This window comes from Argopecten irradians, chromosome 1, assembly GCF_041381155.1.
Source record: "Argopecten irradians isolate NY chromosome 1, Ai_NY, whole genome shotgun sequence".
Taxonomy (NCBI): Eukaryota; Metazoa; Mollusca; class Bivalvia; order Pectinida; family Pectinidae; genus Argopecten; species Argopecten irradians.
Window position 1 is genome coordinate 41,511,336 of NC_091134.1, and position 23,640 is coordinate 41,534,975.

A 23,640-nucleotide genomic window follows, 5' to 3' on the forward strand; every position below is an offset into this window, starting at 1 on the left:
AGTAGGGGTACTGGTTAACTCAAGAGACCTAGTCTTGGTCTAGAACCAGTAGGGGTACTGGTTAACTCTAAATACCTAGCTTCGGTCTAGAATCAGTAGGGCTACTGGTTAACTCTATAGACCTAGAATACCTAAATTTTAACAAGATCGACCGACTTAATTTGACCAGCGCAACGGACCAGAATACTTCAATCTTTGTGCTTAATGATTTGTATTGTGTTCCTCACATTCAACTTTATATGAATATGCAAAAAACTGACATTGCTGTCGTTTTGAGATATATACCGAAGTATGCCGCGTAAGACACACTGAACGTTACCCCACTAGGTCACGTTTTATACTGACAACGGGCAAACCAGTCGTCCCAATCCCCATACTAGTAAGCTGAGCACTTTGCAGGAGCAAAAACTACCACTTTTACAGACTATATTATGTGTGTCTCGCCCAAGGAACAAAACCTACTGGTTTTCTTGTCCCCTATCTAGTAGGCATTGAACTCGGATAGGAAAGGGATGTACAAATGAAAATAAAAAAATTCAATGTTTCGTTTTGGTACATAAAAGAGAATTTCGATGAAAGACCAGAATTAACAATTTTATTGATGTTATATATATATGTATACAACATTCAACCTATTATTATCCTTACTCCATTGTTGCTGGCCCTGAAATGAAAAACGAGCTATTGTTATATAGGTCAAAATTTCAATCTATCTGCAATAAAAATGTAAAATAAGAAATGTAGAATTAATTCTACGTCAAATGCGATCATCATGTGGCTTAATTATCCTGTTTGCCACAATCTTTCTATGATTTTCTATATATCCGAAATATTAAAATGACGGATATTGTACCTTCGGGATCACAAACTTTTGTGAAACCCTTGGACGCCTGGTACGGTTACTAAATATCTATTTCATCACCCTCAGATAGAATACAGCTATCCTTAATTTATTTGACGATTAATTATCATGTGATGTACTAATTGTTCAAAGTGTATGCTGACTTCGCTGATCATTGCTCAGAGTGTTGCTTTCAGATGAATTTAATTTAGTACATCACATGCTAATTACTTGGAATGCGATTGGATAACAGCAATGGTCTATTTTGCGACAGTTAAGTTCCCTGTCCTTCTTGACTACGGAAGACTATACCTGACTACTTCGACACTATAGGAGAACAGTTCCCTCTGGAAAGGGCCACAATACAATAATAGTCCGCTAAACCTGTCTATATCATTTGGCGGTTTTTTTTAAATGTCTAATAAATATATTAGAAAAAAAAACCCAAAAAAACACAATATAGGCAGGTTTAGCAGACTAAATTTAGTCGCAAACTTCAATATTACAATTGTATTTGGTTGAAGCATATAAATTGACACTTTTAAAAGACTTTAAAAATTAATTTCAAATCTTATAACTTCAACAACATTTCGAAACACGAAAACGCTATTTGTAATTGTATAAAAAATACCATATAACATATTTATACAAACGGCTGTGTTGATAAATTGTTGTTTTTAAAAAGTTGAATTCATCGTCCGAAGTAACCATAGCAAGATATGAATGCAGAGCATTGCAGAAGGACTGCAAAATAAAATTTATCAAACATTTAAATTGTAATTCGAAAACATGTATTATAACATAAGATCACATAAAATTGCACAAGTAATAATCAGAAAACATATCGTTTGGCATTGTGTAGCATTGTGCAGGCGCGGATCCAAGGGGGGGGCGGACCCGGCGTACGCCCCCCCTAAAATAGGAGAGAGAAAAAAAAGAAAAGGGAAAAAGAAGGGAAAAAGAAAGAGGGGAAAGAAGGAAAAGAAGGAAGAAAAAAAGAGGGAGAAAGGAAAAGGGAAAAAAGAAGGAATACGATAAAGAGTGAGAATTAGACAGAAAGCTCCATTTCCTACCTTTACCGTTTGATGTTATCATTTTAAAATCTAAATGTATTCGACTTTGTGGTACATACATGCATGAACATACTTATATCCAGGCGCAATGGTATAATTTATATTTTTTTCGTGTAAGTTAAGGTTTTATCTCCATCGCTTAAAAGGTACAATGTAAATCCCGTCAAGTATTTACTTTTTCCTAAAAAAAACGATAAAATCCCAATATATTAGATAATTTATTGTCATTAATTTTCAATATTGACAGGTTATATCTCGATATCCTTAGCAATAAAAGAAAAGGGGGAGGGGGTGGGTGGAAGGAATTGTAGCTGGCCATGAGTCTTCGCTGGTTGACTATATGTCATGCCCTTCGTTCTTCAGGTTGTAAATGATATATTACACACATTTTTGAATCAGCATTATAAAGTCCTGTATTAAATCCGACTATCAATTCACAAATGTGTGCGTACTTTCAAGACGCCAGTTACAAGATCACTACTGACGTCGAATGCTTCTAGAAGCCTTTTATTTGTCCTCAGAATGTGTGTAAAGAAAAAAAGTGGAAAATCAAACCAAATGGAGAACCAAATGCAACAGAAAATGAGAGCTTCTAGGGGTCTGGGTGCACCCCATGGCCAGATGCCTTCCTTTTCTGTTTCAACAAAAACATATCTTACCGATAATGTTATAAGATAGGACAAACGATGTTAAAAAATTAATGCACATGACATAAGGCTCCCTATTAGAAAACAGGATGATAGTAATAATTCAAGCAAATTCCAAGCAGCGTCTGGCCATAGACAGACCACTAGCCTTCTTTTCTTTCACTGTCTAATACATGAATTATGAAGATTGTGTATGTTAGTGAAAATACATTATCTAATCTGACAGATAATGTATAAAAGTAAAAGCTTATATCGTTAAAAAAAGTTCACATACATTTTTATTAGTCCTATAAAAACCTTCAATAGGCGACCCTAGCTGCAATATTGTAGCTCAAAAGTATTTTAGACTGAAAATGGTGTCTTCTTTAGAGCTACAATTGTTCCCTATTACTGCTAATGGAGCAAAGTGATGATTATGCAAACCATTATAAAACGTCTGTTTGTATTATATCGTACTTATTTGATAAAGCTTACCTATCAAATTCTCATCGAGGCATTATTTTTTTACATTATACATATGAAGGTCTTTCAGAAGGGAATTTATACGGCAAGTTCACAAAATGTGATTTTGACGTCTTGTGAGCGGTACGGTAGATAGTAAGCATGGTATTTATGTTTGTTTTGGACAAAAATAATATGTAAATGCATTTATATGCGTAAAATAATCGGAAACCTTCAAAAAAGTATGAAAAACTGTGACCGAGTGATTTTCGGAGGCAGTGCTCTACTACGATACATAGGGACCAATACGTATTCGGCCTACTATGCCTTTAGGCCGGGTACGAATTTGTCCCTATGTATTCGTACCCGGCCTAATGGCATACTAGGCGGCCCCCAGACCCCCATCCTTTTCTTTGCTTCGTGCCTCTATAAATATTCAGATTTTAGGCAGTGCAATTCTGTAACTTTATATTCAAAATATGATATTAGACGTCAAAAATAATAAACGAACATTTTTACATGGCTTCAATTATTTTTTGGAAAAAGTGTACATCAGAAAGCAGGATTTATTAGCATTTATTCGAGGGCTTCTGGGGGCCTAGGCGGCCCCCAGACCCCCACCCTTCTTCGTTTTATGTCCATATCAATATTTAAGATTTTGATATTGCAATTCTGTAAGTAAAAAAATTAAATCAAAACATCAAATAAAAAATATGACACTTGACACGAAAACCATAAATAAACATCCTTAAATGGCTTCAATTATTTTCTGGAAAATGTGTTCATGAAATCCTCAGAATGCAGGATTTTGCACCATTTATTCTAGAGCTTCTGGGGGCCTAGGCGGCCCCCAGACCCCTCGCCTGATTTGCTTGGTCCCACGCCCCCTCTAACCTCAAAACCTGAATCCGCCCCTGTTGTGGTTATATGACGTTTACTGCATTGTTTCGTCATTAAAATGGCGTACTCAAAGCCGAACCGGGTACCGGGAAGTGGAAATCATTATATTTTCAACATATAATGCGGTAGGAGAGTAAAATGCTCGTTCATATGCTGGGTATGAAGGTTAAAGAATCTTTTTTTTTAATCAAAAGTAACACATCGTCTACAATATCCCTATTGTCATATCCTTCATATCCTCATGTCTTATACTATCAGAGATGCCTTTTCCTCATACATGTTGGGAGGGCATAGGCCTGACAATGCAAGTTAAAATATTCTTTTTTGAAATAAAAAAAATCTTTCAAATGGTTTGCAGATAACCCCTCTATATCGGCCATTATATAACATTATAAATCAAGATACAGAATATAAAGGTTGAACTAATTGCGAAAACTCGAGTGTTTGGTTTTATTTATCGTCTTGAACATAATTTGGGCTATGATAAGCACTGACAATCTTTAGGTCAATGACATGTCAGGTGAGTGCTGGTTCGTGTTGTACAATGTAGATGGGCACGTTCAGTGTTAAAATAATGACATGTTTGACAAAACTACTCTGTTTATGTACCGTTGTATATCAAAAGCGGTTACTAGGTGCCCTAAAGATGTTTAACTTCCTTAGAAACGGTGAGCAAATTTTAAAGAAAATTAAACGAGGGGAAATTTTTGGGCCTAACTGTATCGAACCACCTTAAGCATGACAAAACTCATTTGGTGAAATATAGGCATGTTCATCATTTTCGTTGTTAATTTTTTAAATTATAAACAAAACTAATGCCTTATCAGAATATTTTATTTAAAGATGTAAAATAATTTGATTTGATCTATTTTATAAGATATGATATGATTTTGTTTTAATACATGTATAGATATTTATATGAAACTACTGCGTAATCTGGATTTTTTTATCGTTAAACGATAAAACTATTTCATTACACGTTTTTGAATCATTGGAAAGTGTTTTAGGGACAAAAGGTAAGACATTTTGCGATGAATTTTATTAAACCTTTCTTTAACCATAAAGTAAAGAATCCATATTTATGAAAAATAACACACTGACCTTTTGACAGGAACAATGCCAGGAGAACAAAAAAAAAAAATTTCGTCATGGTTTGATGACATCCAGCTGTTTCGGACAATGCCTGTGTATGAGATCCCTACATGTGTTGGGTTATTATTACATAAGGACAACAATATGAGAACAAGTAAACACATTATCAGTGTCACGATATTAATGTCACCCTTCTATTGAGATATTTGGTTTTATATCCCTTTAAATCGCCAGTAAAATCTCAATGGAAGAGAATTCATACAGTGAATTGAAATGAATATCAATACGATATGTAAAAGTTAACATGGGAACAAGAGAAAATTATTTACATGGCAGAGTTGTATTGTAAAATGCAAGAATTGATTGTTGATAAGACTGGTATTTAATTGATGTTTCGTATCAATGACAAGAGGCGGAAGGGCCTGATCAGTCATCTGACGAGAACCTTGGCATTAGTAAAATGAAAAGTTACAGTTTTTAAAGGCGGCGATTGCTGTTCCCTTTTGATTTCGGCCTGGGTTTTTTTTTGTTTTTTTTTTTTTGTTTTTTTGTTTTTGTTTTTTTTTGGGGGGGGGGGGGGGATAAAACATAACAAAACTTCTAAGGCTTCCCTTTACCGCTCTATAGTTACAGCTCAATCGTACCTCAGTAATAACATGGAAAAGAGGGTTCACCTTATGGGATTTTGAACCGACCCGGAATCTAACAACACTTGGTAAGGACCATCTCGGGATCATTCAAGGCAAGTTTCAGCTCAATCTAATTGATTGAACATAAGAAGATGTTCAAAATAGCTTTTGAACTAAAACAAAACCCGTTATTGCGTAATCATGTTATCCTTCGGGTAGATTACTTAAATTCCAATCAGTATCTGGTATTTTGTGGTTTGACATACTATTATACAAGGTACCTTTCAAGATCTGTTGCCAGTGCGTTAGTTATAATTGCACTGTTTGCTAATATTCCAATTTTAGAAGTAGTACAGATATACCCTTGTCATGTTCGGCTTTCAATCTTTGCGACATGGTACTTGTGAATCTAGAAAATCCGCTTAAGATTTCTTCAAGGGACATTTCCCTTTTTCAAGGATATATCACTTTTATTTTTAGCGTGACTATTATCTATTTTGACTCACTGCTGCTTTTCTTATCGTCTTTCTGGTAGATATTGGCCCTCGATATACGCACGTCATAGGGACATGATGCAGGAAATATGACAATGGCAATGCATCGTTACAAACCTGAGCACAAATCATCGCGATTATCTATTTTATCACACAAATGAGCTAGAGAAAATCAGATGATTAAAGAGCTTTAATGTAAGATTGGACATAATTATTTGATATTCTTTATAAAACTCAGCCGAACATCATAGTGTCAGTCTCGTCGTTGTACCTAAAACATAAAAACGAGCACCATAAAATAATACAAATACGAAAGAATAAATAAAACTTGAATTAGGAAATCAAAACTCTAATCTGCAATAAAAAAAAGCAAACCAGAAAAATATAGTATAATATTAATGGTAATGGGTTGAATGAAGTATCATTAGTCATGGGTTGAATGAAGTATCATTAGTCATGGCTCTTTATGTTATGTAGTTTTGTAGGATTTTAATAATGTTTACCACTCAATTGAGTAGGAAAAAGTACTTACACTGATTGACAGATGAAGTTTAAATGTGTCTCGCAAACACCATCGGCGGTCTGAAAACCACTTCCGGACCATAGATGGAGACAATTAGCGTGCTGAGTTTGGTCTGGTTGTCCACGACCCCAGTTAAAATAGGTGATCTTCTGATCGATAGATGCCCATCTCCACACACCTTCAACCTCTTCGTCTGTACCGTCTATCCAGTACTGGTTACGTTGACCTATTAAAAGTGACATATACAATCAATACTATAAACATTCGTTGATCATAATTTAAATTGATGCCCACGTATTGACGCCCGAGTTAAATTATCCGTGGTTTTTTTTTGTAATTTAATTGACCTTATTAGTCATGATTTAGTCCAATACCACTTATTATACTTGGCTACTAATACAACAAGTTACTTTATAATAATTAAGTATGAAGACAAAATTTAAAACCATGGAGAATAAAAAAAGGAATATGTTTGCTGAGAACGAAAATTTAACGTAAATTAAAGAGAACATACAGTTAAACTGACTTCTATTGATTTAGTTGATGGAAGGTTCTTCGACAAGACTTGAAAACTTACATACACAGTTAATTAGCTATTGTATGAAAAATACCATATCTTTTTACCAACCGTTGCGATGAATAATTGTCGATTTCAAGAAATTGAATTCATCATCCGAAGTAACTATAGCAAGATGTGAGTGCAGGGCACTACAGAAAGACTGTAATGAAATTGGAATTAGAAACCAGCTTAATTAAAGATGACAATACAAGTAATAAATCAAATATGATAATTTCGAAATTGATAGAATAGGAATAAATATGTTACTGTACTGGTTTCAATTTCTGATTAATAATAATGATTTGAATTTACTAATTGAAAATGTAACATGAAAATGTGAAGATTTGAACTATTTTGATGGATCAAATATTACCGCTGCTTCACTCCACGAGGTTCTATCCTGAGAAAGCAGGTAACAGTTGGAGTCGAATCGCTCCCAGCCATCCCTACAGCCACCAGAGGCTAGACAGGAATATGAATGTGGTATTGAAGAAAAGTATTTAAATGTAAGACTCTATAAAGGATAGGGATATTCTTCCCGAGACCAGCCAGTATTACACGTGTAGGTATGAGAGAAATGTAGGTATTGCAAATTAGTCCTCTAAACCTGCCTATATTATTAGGTTTTATTTCTTAAAAGTATTTTGCTTAATATATATATTAAGCAGAAAAAATAACAAAAATTGAAAATTAAAAAAACCCTAATATGGGCAGGTTTAGCGGACTTATTACAGATATCAGACAAAACAAATTTTAAGGAGATGCGCTCATTGATAATGAGTTGGCCTCGAAAATTTGACAATCGGTTTGTTCACACTATAAAAAATACTCCCTTGCCCTAATATTTTATTATTTCATGTAATTCATATCCTATAGCTATGTGTTTGAATGAATCTATGGCACTCTGTATTGTTTTAATTGAAGACTCTGTGGTTGGTCAGTTATTTCTCCTGAAATGACTTCAATTTCTTGGTATGGATATCATGGCAGTGATGGTAACTCCTGGAATATCGTGGATTAGAAAACTAAAACGGCTGACATGCTGATCATATCATAGAAACAAAAACTGACCTTTTTTTCTAATATAGGCCAGATTTGTCCAGAGACATGCTTTATGGTTTCTCATTCGAGACATATACAGAAAAGGATTCTGTATCTAATTGATAATAAATGTTACAGTAAATATATAAGCATTGCAAGTATTTAAATCATTATTCACTATTCTAAAGAATCATAAAAGTGAAAACTCAAATTATCACATTTATCGAGACGCAATTGTAAAGAAATCATATAAATAAACATACTGACCTTTTGACAAATATAATACCAGCAGAACAAAAACAAATTTCGTCATGGTTCTTGGATCTTTTTGTTCCGGACAGGATATGGAACTGAGCGTGAGACCCTACAGATGTTCAGGTCTTCTTAAATAGGGAAACTTATGGACGCGTTATCATTGTCACGTTCGTACAGTCGCTCTAGGAATTTTGTTTCCTATCTCACTAGTTCGCATAGTTAGAATAAGAAATAGAATAAGAAAGGGATATTAGAACCGCAGAATCCAACTAAAACTAGATTTCCTAAAATACCCTTTTGGGTAGAAGATTTAATTTCATAAAGGGCGAATGTGCGGAGCCTGCTGGTTGGTTAGAGTGCATCATTTTCAAATGTTTAATGTGTGTGTTTGGAAATACAAGTAGGTGTAAAATATCTAAATTAAAAAAAAAACATCTAGTCTGTTTTTGACAAGGGGAGATAATCAAGAGTGGCAATGCTATGACAATTTGGTCAATTATTGATGCGAAATTCAAAACAAGATGACAACTCTCACCTAAATGTTTATCAAGATGGTACATCTTTTTAGATTTTCAATTCACATGTGAATTCCAAAAAACAGTTTCAAAAGATCAAACTTAAAAACCTTAAAACCTAGACATTTGCAAACGTTACCACTATCGTCGGGAAACGGGAATGGATTGTCAACACGCCCAATACAAAGAACGTGAACAACACAAAAACTGCAATTAGTTTAGTGTGATAATTTTTAATATTGTTATTGGTTCAAATACATTTCAACCGACAACTGGTAAAGTTTCGCTGTTGGCCCTGGAATATAAAAATGGATGTGTATAATTCAAATGATATTAAAAATGATACATCAAAGAAGAAATCCTTTACCTACTAAAATTATATGATGATATTGCTACATACAGTCTGATTAGAATTTCTTTTTACGAAAGAATGTCCAGTAGATTTCAAAACAATATATGAAAAGAATATTTTGATTCAGCAAGAAAGCTTTGATGCTACTACTTTTTAACATATAGTATTAGCACGTCAAGATGACGTGATTAAGTCTCTGTGAAACGTGTTATTCTTTTTAAGACACGGATATCATTATGATACTTTTATAGGGACCAACCAACTAAATAAAAAAGACCTTCGAAATGGCCCCCTGTGTATACAAGATTGAGCCCAGGATAGAATTTTAACCCGGCCGCCGATTGGCTGGCTAATTATGAATTTCAAAAGAAAAATGTTTTCTGACAGGTAATTATTCCTAGATAACCATGATATGAATTTGAAATTTCATATTGAGATTTAGGTTCAAAATATCAATTTTGATAATGAATAGGTAAAAACATTAGAATTTCAGGATTTTTAGTGCAAAATGCGCCTGATTTCAATATAGCTGCCCTGGTTAGAGTTGGAGCAGAAGGACCCAAACTTTTTTTTTCTATCTAGTGTTATATGAGAACCTAGATTTTAATTATAGAACACAATAGCTAACTAATATTCCTTTAATTAATAATACATTACAAAGTTTAACACTGTGGTCTATGTAAAATTATCTAGTTGGTTGTTCTCATAATTATATTCCAATGGTCAGTGCCTTTCTGTGTGACTGTTAACCATTGCAAGATTTCAATATAAATCAATGTTTTTATACTTCTACTACTACGGTGCTGACGCATGAATGATGACGTCATATTGACCAAATGTTGCAAGAAAAACATTAAGAAAATTGTTGCCATGTTGACCTACAAATGTTTTTTCGGCTATTTTGAAGTGCATATTTTTTGCAGCCGAGAGCCTGGTTCTTGTTTTCAAAATTCAACTAAATATTGGACTTTGAGAGTGTAACATGATTTACGAAAACCTTGGTTATACAAACATTTTTACCCGACTATACTAAATTGACATACTATTTCGAAAAGTATAAAAACGGGGCTCTTGCTGGTTTGCTGGTATTAAAACGCATTAAATACCTGGTAATTCTTATCATAGAACCGGATCTCTGATATATAAACCAATGACACTTTCTCTTTGATCTACATTTATAAATAATTTTACAATTCTACAATTTATATTTTACTCAATAGACCATTGTAAAAAAGTCCTTACGTTGTATGGCAAATGAAGTTTAATCGTGCTTCACAATAACCATCATCCATAAGGTAACTCAGAGCATGATTCAAATAGATGCAGTTACTGCGTTGTACTTCGGCTGGTTGCCCAGGACCCCAAAATAAAATAGGTTATCTTCTGGTCGTTGGTTGCCCATCTCCACACACCTTCAACCTCTTCATCTGTACCGTCTATCCAATAATTGTATGAACCTAAAAGAGGTAAGAACGACAAGTACATTGATCAAGCTTATATACATGATCATAGAGTCAAGTCATATCCAGTTGACTTTGCTTAGTCTTTGAGCTGTCCAAATTATCATAACCAGCTTATAATTCATTGGAAGGAAATTACTTTTTCAAAGCAAGTGTCATGAATAGACAGAAATTAATGACATGGATAGGTACACTAGAATACAATATGATGATGACACAGTGTCAGTAGCGGTTTGGACAAAAGACGCAGGCGTCCCTAACATGCTCAGTGGCCTTGGGTAATTGATCAGTGACCTTGGGGTAATTGATCAGTGACCTTGGGGTAATTGATCAGTGACCTTGGGGTAATTGATCAGGGACCATGGGGGTAATTGATCAGTGGCCTTGGGGGTAATTGATCAGGGACCATGGGGGTAATTGATCAGTGGCCTTGGGTGTTATTGATCAGTGACATTGGGGGTAATTGATCAGTGGCCTTGGGGGTAATTGATCAGTGACCTTGGGTAATGGATCAGTGACATTGGGGATAATTGATCAGCGACATTGTGTAATCTATCAGTTGCCTGCCGTTGTCTTGTAACGAACCGTAACGTTATTGAGGTTTAATGAACGGTAATCCTTCTGGAAGATAACTGAACCTATGAATACATCAACATGGGATTTCTCATATTTTGACCCTCACCATCTATTGTCACAAATCTATTGACAACGATGAATTGAACACGTATTGCCGAATCCCTGATCCACCATTACTGTCCACATGGAATCTAAAGTTCATACAATATGTAAATATGAAACTTTCTTGTGCTTTTCGGATAAGCCATTTTATGTACAATGTATGCTAAAACTGCTCTAACCTTGCTACACGAAGACGCCGTGTCAGAACTGCACGAACTTCGGGACGCCTTTTGCAAATATGCTCATACAAACCTTTTCATATAGTTCTGATACTGATTCTCAGGTTCAAAAATTGTTTCGAACCGTCAAACTTATTTTTAGATTGGAAATGCTGATGTTATGGTCCTGTTGCAATAATGTTACACGTGACTCTCCAGATATATGTTTAGTTATTCGGAGTATAAACCGGGTTCAAAATTACTATAATGAGTGCTTATCAATCAAAATACTATATATAATGATACCAACCTCCGCGATGAACAATTGTAGATTTCAAAAAGTTGAATTCAGTGGCCGAACTAACCATTGCCAAATGTGAATGTAGGGCATTGCAGAAAGCCTTCAAAATAAAATGTATTCCGCTCTATTTCAGGGTACTGCCAGTAATCTACGTCATGACACGCTTACCATTGATGTGATACAAAATGGCTGACTTTCAAAATACAGCCGATTGATGACGTCGATTGGCACCCCTGTATATATAGCATGTCAAATCATCTGGTTTTATTTTCATTTTAAATGGATTTTGCTCTCAAAATCAGACATATATTGAATAACAGCATGGGCGCATACTGATACACCCGTTTCTCACATCTGAAATCTTGTAAGATATGTAAAGCAAATGTGTTATTATCGCAGAACGGTACAAATATATCAAATTATATCAATGGTTATGATAAGAAACAAATTGGTTTCTCTCATTTTGTAAAATTATAATATAAAAGATGATATAATTTAATTACCGATGCTTCACCCCATGACGCAACGTCCTGAGATAGCAGGTAACAGTTGGTGCCGAATCGCTCCCAGCCATCCCTACAGTCACCAGAGACTAAAGAACGGAATTAATTAAGAATCAATACGTAAGCATTTCCACGAGAAATCCTGCCTGTACTGGAAGAATCCGGATTTGTGTTGAAACACAACATTAGTAAAATTCAGTACAATTTCTCCGAGGTAAAAGACATTGTGTCGATAGGCTTGTAAAGACCACAGAATCAAACCAAAAATAGATTCTTGTAAATCCCCTTCGGAGTCTGCTGATTGGGTATTCAGGGCGCATCAATTTCAAATGCTTAATGTGTGGGTAGGGCAATACATGTAGATGTGAACTATGTAAAGAAATTTTAAAATTCTGTCAAGTATGTCTATTACAGGGGGAGGTAATCAATATTGGAATTTCATGAATATTTTGGTCAATTTTTGGTGCGGAATTCAACATAAGATGGCACCCCCACATAAAAGTTTAGCAAGATGGTAGATTTTAATTTCTTTTTATTCACAGGTAAGCGAGATGCCATTCTCCAAAATTAGTGACAGGTGACCAGACTTGAAAACTCCATTTAACCTGGACAGTGGCAAACGTTAACATATCGTATATAGGGAAATCATTTGGTTCTGCGGTCTCTTGTATAACTTATTACGTAATTACTGCCACCAAATACTGTATGTAACAGTATTCCTTTATCGTGTTTTTATGAATCCTTTCTGACATATAACTGAAACTACTTATTATGCATAGAAAGCACGTCTTTAAAATCTTCATTTAACATACGAAAAATAATTAATATTGCATATGCAGAGAACGTATTTCACTTTTGAAATAAAGTTGAAGTAAACATATAACGAATCTAACTGATACTAATTAAGATTTAATACCCCCGTTTAAACTAGCGATTTTTGTATGCCTATAAATCACTTCGTAGGTATACTTTAACTTAACATAGTTTGTATAAAGTGTCTATGCATCCGGCTTAACCTCAAATATTGCTGTTGACTCGTAGATTGTTGGGTTGTTTGTAAATTTGGGCAAAATATACAAAAAATGTACATTGTGCATTTCAGTTTTGCAAGTCCACACGATTCAGTGCATATTTCTGTCACCAAATAACCATGTCATTATGTTTACTAGTGTTTATAGCATGTGGTAGTAGTTTGACCGAATTCGGCTTTATAAAAGCATACATATCGAGTCTTTTTGACCTTGTCAGGAAAGTGGCATGCAAATATGGCATATGTGGGACGTCCCAATTAATACCAATGTACATATTCAATGTTATAATGTCATCTGAACATACTGGGAATAATGTTTTTAAGAAAATGTTTAATTTAAGAGTTTAAGTGCATTTCCACTAATCTGCACGTTTTGCCCCAAATACAGCAGTTAAATATTTTTTTTTTCAAAAATAGTCTTCGTTTCATGTTCAGTGTTCCTAAAAGTATATAATACACGTATTTGAGATGATTGAAATGGCTTCATGTATGCTATATTTGTATCAAATAATCTAAAGACGCCATTTTCTTGACAAGGTCAAAAAGGACTCGATGAGTAAGCCTTTGTAAAGTCGAATCCGGTCAAACCATCGCGCCTACTACATGCTATAAACACTAGTAAACATATAATGGCATGGTAAATTGGTGACAGAAATATGTACTGAACCATGTGGAACATTTTGCAAAAAATTACAAACAACACAACAAGCTGCGCTCAACATTAATTAAGGTAAAGGTAGATGCATATACACTTTTTTTAGTAACTGAGTTATGTTCAATATGAAATGTCCGAAATATATAGGCCCGGCCGGGGTTCGATCCCCGGAACGGACGTGAAAAGGTTAGGGGTCACCTGCCCGATCACGTTGGTTTTCTCCGGGCACTCCGGTTTCCTCCCACTATTAGATCCCTTGCGCGCATACATTCGGGCCATCGAGAGTGATTTGCATAAGCTGTATAACTTGTTTTGTAATCGATGTAAAATAAATAAAGTTTATATTTACATGATACACATAAGCTGGTTATTGTTAAAGATGCTCCGTCGCCAACAGAGCATAAATGACACTAATCATTTGAACAGTAAAATTAGAAGCTCAAACTTTTTAATGCTGGTAATTGTGTAAAGTAAGTAACTTTTGTAACTGAAGAAAATTACCGAATCGTCTGCTGCTGTTTTTGATAGAGGAAAAAATACCATTTGTCAGCGGTGGAGCATCTTAAACAAAAGAGAACTTTTAAGAAGCAATTACAAACCTCCTTCGTTAATCACAAAGAATACAAACAGAACAAAAAATGTCTTCATGTTTTAGTAGCTCCTACTACCTTAGTGCACATATAGATAAGACTGGATGTGAGATCCAAACAGGTGTACGTATAGATAGATGGTTTTGTAAACGAGAATTTCGCAACCTAAATAAAACGTTGCCAAAATGTTGTCCGGACGTTATGTGCCCACTGGGTTCTCAAGGATACAATACGTATATGTCCATGCAGTGAATCTCGTTACCTCGAGGTTTACGATATCGTATTATAGCAGTAGCTATTCCACTTAACTTGAACATATGTAGTAAACATTTTAATCCTGACTGAAAATTAAACAACGTCTTTGGTTTCAATTTCGTGTTAAGTATGTAGACCAAAGAAGTTATGAGATTTTCAAATACAATTTATCAATATCTGTAGCAAGTTGCCAGTTGCAAATTTTGTCAAAAATAAACATTTCTATTTTTAGCATATTTTTAGACGTGAATTTTAAGAAATGGCCCATTTTGTGACCATATAAAAATTGTTTTGTTCGCTTTGAGTAGAACCACAGTTTTGTTCGCTTTAAGTAGAACCACAATTTTAACATTTTTAACTGAAATTGTTTTCACTTAGATCATCAATGCGCCTTCATTTTTAGCTGTATCGAGCTAATTTTTGCTGTAAATCTTTACTAGGTTCGTGGTAATTAAAATATTGAGCAATGATATGTGAAATGATACACCTTTGTCGCTGGTATATTTTTCAAAGAACACTACTGGAAAATAAATTCAACAAACATCCATACAAATCACACACCTCATTAGGAAATTATGATTTTAATATCTTCTGTGTATGGTCAAAACGGCAATATTCCCATAAAATTCAATATTTTGTCAACTAGGGTTGTATGAAGTTGGCTCGATATACGACGTCAATTAGATATCTTTGAGTGACAATAGCTCAAAAACGAGCACATGGACATATGTTTTTTTTCTTTCATTTCCTTTTATGGTATGAACTTCTATTTTTCAAAATCTTTATGAGAAAAAGTTTAATACAAGAAAATTTTGACTTCTCAGAAGAGTACATCATTAATAGGGTCCGGCTGTATATATGCAAATCTTTATAAGGTTTGCAATTTAAGTAAAACGTTCACAAAAGTTGTAATTTTTGAAAATTTATTTATCAATAAGCTAATGTTCAATAGACCGAATTAATTGAATGTGTATTCAACTATCACCGATACAGCCTTCAGGAATATAGTCGGAAAGGTACGAAAAATGAAACAAGTTGGGAGGTTAATAGAAGTGTGGGGACAAGTTTGATTTGATTTAGTAGTGGTAAAAAAAAAAAAAAAAAAATAAACGAGACACATATAAATTGGTCACAGTGACCTACTTTAATGATACTGGTTTCCATTCAACATTTAAGTTCATTCTTTCCTTCAAAAATAATTTCAAATACATATATTCCTATACACATTTACAAACAAGAACAAGAAAATGTGAAATCACAGATGTTTTTACATAAACTATTGAAACATCAACGAAATATTAATGGATAAAAGACAAAATTCAAACAACATACCCTGAAAGAATGACTAAAATAAATGTCATTTCGGTACAAGCATATCGCAGTGTAACGTGCTTTGTTCCATTTTGGTTTCCGGAAGTGATTGCTAAATGTTACACAGACATCGCCATTATCAATAAAGTTGTTTACCCTTTACATCAATTGACATACTAATATAATTGCTTTTCATGGGTTACTTTGAAATTTTTGAACGCTAAACACCTGGCAATTTCATGAAAATTTATCTTTGGTGCCGATTTCCAGGCAATGAACGAAAAATCTGATGTCGTGAAAATTACGATTTTATAAGCAAATGTAGAGAAATAAATCATCATCCATAACGAAATTGTCTAAAACTGTCCGAGTTATAAGTTTGCCAATAACAGTCGATTTTTAACTGGAATTAGGACTTTTGATAATTTTAGATTGAAATCATGATTACTTTATATAAATGTAAAACGTACACACTTGGGAATCCAATGTATAATGTAACTGTGGCAATAACAAATGAAACCTTTGTATATTTACTGTTTACATGCGATCGCATTTTTGTTTCATTATTGTTTAACAATCGCAAAAGCAGGTATATACGACATGCAACAATGTTTGCTGTAAGAGTAGTTTAGAAATGCAAACTATTTTAAGCTAACAAAATTTTATTTCCAAATGAATAATATTAGAAGTCACTCTTGGTTCTTTTAAATGACAAGGGAGACGAACTTCTCCAGCAACAATGTTTATTAAACACTAAATTCGTCTATGAAACATTTTAACATTATCTAAATCAATCTTATAATATTATAGATAAAGTTCTCCTTATCCTCAAACCATATAATATTATAGATAAAGTTCTCCTTATCCTCAAACCATATAATATTATAGATAAAGTTCTCCTTATCCTCAAACCATATAATATTATAGATAAAGTTCTCCTTATCCTCAAACCATATAATATTATAGATAAAGTTCTCCTTATCCTCAAACCATATAATATTATAGATAAAGTTCTCCTTATCCTCAAACCATATAATATTATAGATAAAGTTCTCCTTATCCTCAAACCATATAATATTATAGATAAAGTTCTCCTTATCCTCAAACCATATAATATTATAGATAAAGTTCTCCTTATCCTCAAACCATATAATATTATAGATAAAGTTCTCCTTATCCTCAAACCATATAATATTATAGATAAAGTTCTCCCTATCCTCAAACCATATAATATTATAGATAAAGTTCTCCTTATCCTGGAACCGAATGCACCAAAGGCGAAGCTGATAACAGCGAAAGCGTTTGGGGTCTTGCTATCATTTGGATGTTTTTAGATGTTATAAAAGAAACAGTTTTGAAATTGACATTGCATCAAAAGCAGATGTGGATATCAGACACAGACATTTGATTAATGTTCATTTCACTTACACATAGAAATATATAAAAGGACCATAATCATTATATTAATAGGTGGAAATACATAATTATTATGTGGATACAATGGAACTGATAACTCTCCAAAATAAAACGCACGAAAAGGCAAGTATCATAAGTATATAATTCAGACTGGAAATAAGTAAACAATGTACATTTGTATTATAAAACAGTACCCCCATTCTCGTACGCTAGACATCTTGTAAACCTTATTTTTTAGTTATGATTTACAGGCAAATGCTAGAATTTATAGAAGTTATCTCCCTTTGTTATTGATGTCACTGCCTATGATTTACAACAATAACATTTATTATATCTACTGTTATTAACAATCAAACGCAAATTGTTTCAATGCATTGATGGGCGGTCTACGAAATGAATTTTCTTTGGAACAATTTACATACATGCGTTACACTGTATAGCACCCATTTAAGCAAGCTCACAGGCATATGAGGGTCTATATATACACCAAATATCTATTGTATTATTTCAGACAATACAATCGATGCTTAATATTCCATACGGCGCAACGAAAAATCAATTTTTGATAAAAGAAATTTTGTCACGGGGTATATGTTTTATTACCCCAATCAATCTATTTCTAATATATCTGAATTAAATTGAACCAAAACTAAATCAAATTAACTTACAAAACCCGGCTATGCCCATCTTCAGTTATGAATTCAAAAATTTAAAGCTAATGAGAAATACATTGTAGACACTGTATCATGAAAATGTATACACAAAGAAAGGAATATTTGTGACAAAATATAGATTTAACTTATATATTGTCAGAAAACTAATTCATTTTTAAATCATTTTCTTAGATAATGCCACATAGCGATAGGTTTCCTTAATGACGTCATCATTTGGTTCCAATGCGAAAGCTCTGTACCGGAAGTGTTCGCTCCAACAATGATATGGCCGAGAGATGGCGTGCGATTCTCAGGAATCACCTCAGATACTGTAATCCTAAGCTGGACAGTCTGTAAGAACAGTTAGCGTAGACATTTAGAAGTCTTATGACATATAGGATCAACATAAATGCACTTTTGTATATAAAAAAACTTTACTTTTATGTGTTTATATTAAGAGAGTTTTATTTTGTTCAGTACATGAAAAGTCCTGTAAAATATTTTTTCTACGATTTTTTTTGTTGCGATATCGAATGGTCGTTATCAAAATAATTAAATTCTCTTAGAGCAACATTTGTGATTGGAAATTAATCTTATTCATATTTACATATAAGAAGAGTTACCATCTATTCTTAAAAATAACTTTAAACGAATTTTCTTTAATAGTGAATTTCGCAAAAGTAACTCGGACGCAAAAGAAAATTGGTTCAGTGTATATAAGCTAAAAAAGATCAAGCCATGAACAAAATTTTTAATCAGATTTAAAAATATCCAGGAGAATATCACAGTACAAATGGTTTCACTATAAAATTGAACTAACAAGAAAAGAAAATTAAGGGTAGTTATGAAGCTTTAAAACCAATTGGAGTGCGTGCTTGTTATGTCAATATACCTTCTTTTCTCATTCGAATATAATACAGCAAGGACATAGTCATTCAGATCCCCCGCCAATGGAGATATGAAAGCTGAAGTAAGTTTAATTGTGGAGACTTATGTGTATGAAAAAAAAAACAACAGGAAAAAGGAAGTTGAGCTAAAGAAAGATGGAGTATAATTCAAGTAGAGCGGGGCTGCAATTGTTGAATCAGGTATACAGCCTTGACATTTATATTAGACTATATACACAAAGATGAGTGGAGTTTTGCAAAGTAACATTTACCATTTACCATGATATTTTCAGCAATGTTTCCATGGTAACGGAAAAAGTGCAAAAAATGAAAACCTAAAAATAGCAAAAGGTACTAGACCATAACAAGAGATCCCAGAGGGATCTTGGCGCCCACCTATCTATCTATGATCTATGTCTGACAATGGAAAGAGGAATCTTTTCCCTGCTTTTAAAACTTTTTCAAACACACTACATATAAAATTTGAGACAGATCGCTATAGTACTTTCTAAGAAATAGTGGTAACAAACTACAACAATGAAATCTAAGATGGCGGCCGATTGGCCATCTTGTTTATTGATCAGTCCCGAAAGGCATTATGGATCAGTCCTTAAAGGTACTATGCACAACTAGGGTACAAGGGGAAACTATGCATGGAATTTGAGAAAGATCCCTTCAGTACTTTCTGAGAAATAGCGATAACAAACTTTAACTATTAAAATCCAAGATGGCGGTCGGTCGGTCATCTTGTATACCGATCGGTCCAAAAATACAATATGCACATCTAGGGTCCTAGGGGAACCTGTATATGAAATTTGAGAAAGATCCCTTTAGCACTTTTTAAGAAATAGTGGTAACAAACTTTAACTATCAAAATCCAAGATGGCCACCTGTCGGCCATCTTGTTGACCGATCGGTCCCAAAATGCAATATGCACAACTAGGGTCCTAGGGGAACCTGCATATGAAATTTGAAAAAGATCCCTTCAGGACTTTTTGAGAAATAGCGGAAACAAACTTTAACTATCAAAATCCAAGATGGCCACCTGTCGGCCATCTTGCTCACCGCTCGGTCCCAAAATGCAACATGCACAACTAGGGCCCTAGGGGAACCTATATATGAAATTTGAGAAAGATCCCTTCAGTACTTTTTGAGAAATAGCGGTAACAAACTTTAACTATCAAAATCCAAGATGGCCGCCTGTCGGCCATTTTGTTTACCGATCGGTCCCAAAATGCAACATGCACAACTAAGGCCCTAGTGGAACCTATATATGAAATTTGAGAAAGATCCCTTCAGTTCTTTTTGAGAAATAGCGGAAACAAACTTTAACTATCAAAATCCAAGATGGCCGCCTGTCGGCCATCTTGTTCACCGATCGGTCCCAAAATGCAACATGCACAACTAGGGTCCTAGGGGAACCTATATCTGAAATTTAAGAAAGATCCCTTTGGCACTTTTTGAGAAATAGCGGTAACAAACTTTAACTATCAAAATCCAATATGGCCGCCTGTCGGCTATCTTGTTCACCGATCGGTCCCAAAATGCAATATGCACAAATAGGGTCCTAGGGGAACCTGTATATGAAATTTGAGAAAGATCCCTTCAGTTCTTTTTAGAAATAGCGGAAACAAACTTTAACAATAAAAATCCAAGATGGCCGCCTGTCGGCCTCTTGTTCACCGATCGGTCCCAAAATGCAATATGCACAACTAGGGTCCTAGGGGAACCTGTATATGAAATTTGAGAAAGATCGCTTCTTCACTTTTTAAGAAATAGCGGTAACAAACTTTAACTATCAAAATCCAAGATGGCCGCCTGTCGGCCATCTTGTCGACCGATCTGTCCCAAAATGCACTATGCACAACTAGGGTCCTAGGGGAACCTACGTATGAAATTTGAGAAAGATCCCTTCTGTACTTTCTGAGAAATAGCGGTAACAAGAATTGTTAACGGACGGACGGACGGACGGACGGACGGACGGAAGGACGGAACCCATTTGTATATCCCCCGCCAACTTCGTTGGGCGGGGGATAAAAAACTGCACTTTCTTTCATTAGTATTGACTGTACTTCACTTTATTGTTATGTCACAAAATAGAAGGATAACAAAACACACTCTGAATCATTTCCGAGCTTAATGACTTTTTATATTTGTAAATGTGTACCATGATGAGGATGGATACTTAAATACAAGTTTATGTTAGTTGGTAAGCATACGGATGTACATTCTATCTTAAATACCTTATATTCTACGATATAAACTTACATGAAAGGACGCGGCAAATGTAATGCAATATAGATTTTTTTCGTTTAAGAAATAAAAGTACTTTATTAGACACTCTTTTTGATGAACTTACAGGTAAGGCCATGGCGGGTGTAATATTATAGTGACATTTTCTATAAAGATGCCAATATTATGATATAAACTTACAGGTAAGGCCGTGGCGGGTACCGAGAAGATCATTGCCTCATTAAAAGTTGGGTGTCGCTCGCGTCTCTTCACTGATGTCTTCTTCTTACTGACCTTTCTCCCGTTCTGGAGGAGGTACACCTTAACAAAGGTATCTGTAAAACATCAAATGTCATTATTTATCACTGTATGGAAAGATAAAAAAAAAATCATATTTCACAATATCCTGTTTTCTGATTAATGATTAGTTGGACAAACATCTGGATATTTTGTAGTAGTTTGTAGCTGAAACTTCAAAAACGTTTCTATTTTTTGACCATAACATTCAACATGATCTTTTTTTTTCAAATAGAGATTGTACATTGTTTTGATTGCGTTAAAGGTGGTATGAACGCAATGGGATACAGACATATTCTACATGTAGCGCTAATGCGCTACATGTAGAATATGTCAGCGCTACATGTAGAATATGTCTGTATCCCATTGCGTTCATACTAACTTTAACGCAATCAAAACACAGTTCAATCTATATATTTACATAAATAAGTATCTTTTTACATGTTCGTGATCAAATTTAAAACGATGTTGGTTGCAAAGCTGAGTAACTATAGTTAAACTAATAAAAACTCTTATGTCTCAACTTACGTCACAAAATCTTATCGAGGCGTGAATTAGAAGTAGTCTGAACCTGCATTGCGTTTGTATTCATACGTCATTGCGTTTACGCTAATTTGAACGCAACTCCCCTCCCATTGACTATATAGGGGCATATGTAATATAACTTTTTAATACATCAATAATTTTGCAAATGTATTGAATGCAGGTCTTTAGTAGCCATTTTTTTATACTTCTTGGTGTGGTGTACCATCATAGCAACATCTACGTGTGATTTCATATAGCATCTCCTAGGAGTTTAGAAGAACGAAACCATTGTAATGTTCAATCCTGTTCTATTTAATGGTTCTAAATAGCTACAAAATGTATGATTAAAACATATTAATATTCGAAATAAAATGGCTGGGAAAAAGTAATATATCAAAAATGAGATATTTCGTCGCTGCGAGAATAACTTGTCGAATAGTAAACTCTTAGTAGCGAATCGCTACCGTGGATAGCTCTAGGAGTCGTAAGGAATAGTCATGTCATGTGATGTTGGCACGAGTGTCAAGCTCTAATTAGATATAGGTACATTTAGATATCGGTTTGTTTTTCCTCATTGTTTCTACTATAGAACACTGATTTCTCCCCTCTAGTTGTAAGCACAGAAGTTAATGCTCAATAAACTGAGACTGTCTCCTCTAAACTGTTCCCACAGGTAGCGTTGTCGGTGAAACATTTACTTGTGTAGGAACGATGTGTCCAGGGATGTTAATGAAATCTATCTTACAAGTATATCCAAACATAGTCACAGAAGCATATTTTGTATGTCAGTTTGTACACAGAATTATTCAAATATACTCAAGGCTTAAAATGTGCAAAAGTTGTCTAAATTGTAGAGCATGTTCAATAATATGTTGCGTTCATATACACATGAAGCGGTTAAAATATTCATGATCAAAATGTTTCAATTTTTGATATTTTTGATTTAAAAACGTTATATAGGGTTTATAGTTTTTGCCTGTCGCCGATTCCCATTGTCGCTAACATCTGAGCAATAAATTTTCCTGAAATAAAACAGATCCAATGAAACGGTAAATTTCTGCACATCCTTTACAGGTGATTTAGGAATGCTACAAGGTTGATCACTATATCCTATGGTGTTTTAAACAGTATTTTACAGAAAACAAAATTAAGACGACGTCATCCCTGCACAAATTTTAGCTTAAAGTTAAAAGTCACGTCCACTTTGACCAATAGGTAATATGCTACAGATCTGTTTTACGTCATGCAGACGCTTCAGAGGTTATTAACCCGACAATAAATCATAAGAGGAACCCGGAGATATCCTAGGGTCATAATTGTTCGATGG

The 23,640-nt window shown here is 34.3% G+C and overlaps 3 protein-coding genes across 3 annotated transcripts in view; all 3 read right to left on the bottom strand.

The window, feature by feature from the left end:
• Positions 1 to 6,292: 6,292 nt before the first annotated feature.
• On the bottom strand, positions 6,293 to 8,626 carry LOC138328227 (perlucin-like protein). Its single transcript, XM_069274934.1, has 5 exons — positions 8,508 to 8,626; positions 7,573 to 7,661; positions 7,269 to 7,359; positions 6,650 to 6,866; positions 6,293 to 6,388 (listed from the first exon to the last, which is right to left on the bottom strand). Exons 1-5 carry the CDS (start codon positions 8,551 to 8,553, stop codon positions 6,352 to 6,354), a joined length of 480 nt encoding a protein of 159 aa, XP_069131035.1. The 5' UTR covers positions 8,554 to 8,626; the 3' UTR covers positions 6,293 to 6,351.
• Positions 8,627 to 9,223: 597 nt separating this feature from the next.
• On the bottom strand, positions 9,224 to 14,851 carry LOC138328233 (perlucin-like protein). The gene is made up of 5 exons (XM_069274947.1): positions 14,747 to 14,851; positions 12,463 to 12,551; positions 11,969 to 12,059; positions 10,605 to 10,819; positions 9,224 to 9,305 (listed from the first exon to the last, which is right to left on the bottom strand). Exons 1-4 carry the CDS (start codon positions 14,793 to 14,795, stop codon positions 10,689 to 10,691), a joined length of 360 nt encoding a protein of 119 aa, XP_069131048.1. The 5' UTR covers positions 14,796 to 14,851; the 3' UTR covers positions 9,224 to 9,305; positions 10,605 to 10,688.
• Positions 14,852 to 16,111: 1,260 nt separating this feature from the next.
• Positions 16,112 to 23,640, bottom strand: part of LOC138328241 (synaptotagmin-12-like) — a 43,442-nt gene continuing 35,913 nt past the window's right edge. Inside the window, exons 8-9 of the mRNA XM_069274959.1 lie at positions 21,693 to 21,826; positions 16,112 to 18,723 (exon numbers count right to left, since the gene is read on the bottom strand). Coding sequence (XP_069131060.1) covers positions 18,553 to 18,723; positions 21,693 to 21,826 — 305 coding nt within the window. The 3' untranslated portion in view covers positions 16,112 to 18,552. The remainder of the gene's footprint in view (positions 18,724 to 21,692; positions 21,827 to 23,640) is intronic.

Excerpts from the sequence above, each read along its gene's own strand:
- LOC138328227 (XM_069274934.1), bottom strand. The coding sequence starts at position 8,553 with ATGACGAAATTTGTTTTTGTTCTGCTGGTATTATATTTGTCAAAAG. Across the intron at positions 7,360-7,572 it reads CCTCGTGGAGTGAAGCAGCG|TCTTTCTGTAGTGCCCTGCA; the intron begins GTAATATTTGAT and ends ATTTCATTACAG. Across the intron at positions 6,389-6,649 it reads AACTTCATCTGTCAATCAGT|GTACAACGACGAGACTGACA; the intron begins GTAAGTACTTTT and ends TTTATGTTTTAG.
- LOC138328233 (XM_069274947.1), bottom strand. The coding sequence starts at position 14,795 with ATGAAGACATTTTTTGTTCTGTTTGTATTCTTTGTGATTAACGAAGGA. Across the intron at positions 12,552-14,746 it reads CTTTGTGATTAACGAAGGAG|TCTCTGGTGACTGTAGGGAT; the intron begins GTTTGTAATTGC and ends TCCGTTCTTTAG. Across the intron at positions 10,820-11,968 it reads TACAATTGTTCATCGCGGAG|GTTCATACAATTATTGGATA; the intron begins GTTGGTATCATT and ends TACCTCTTTTAG.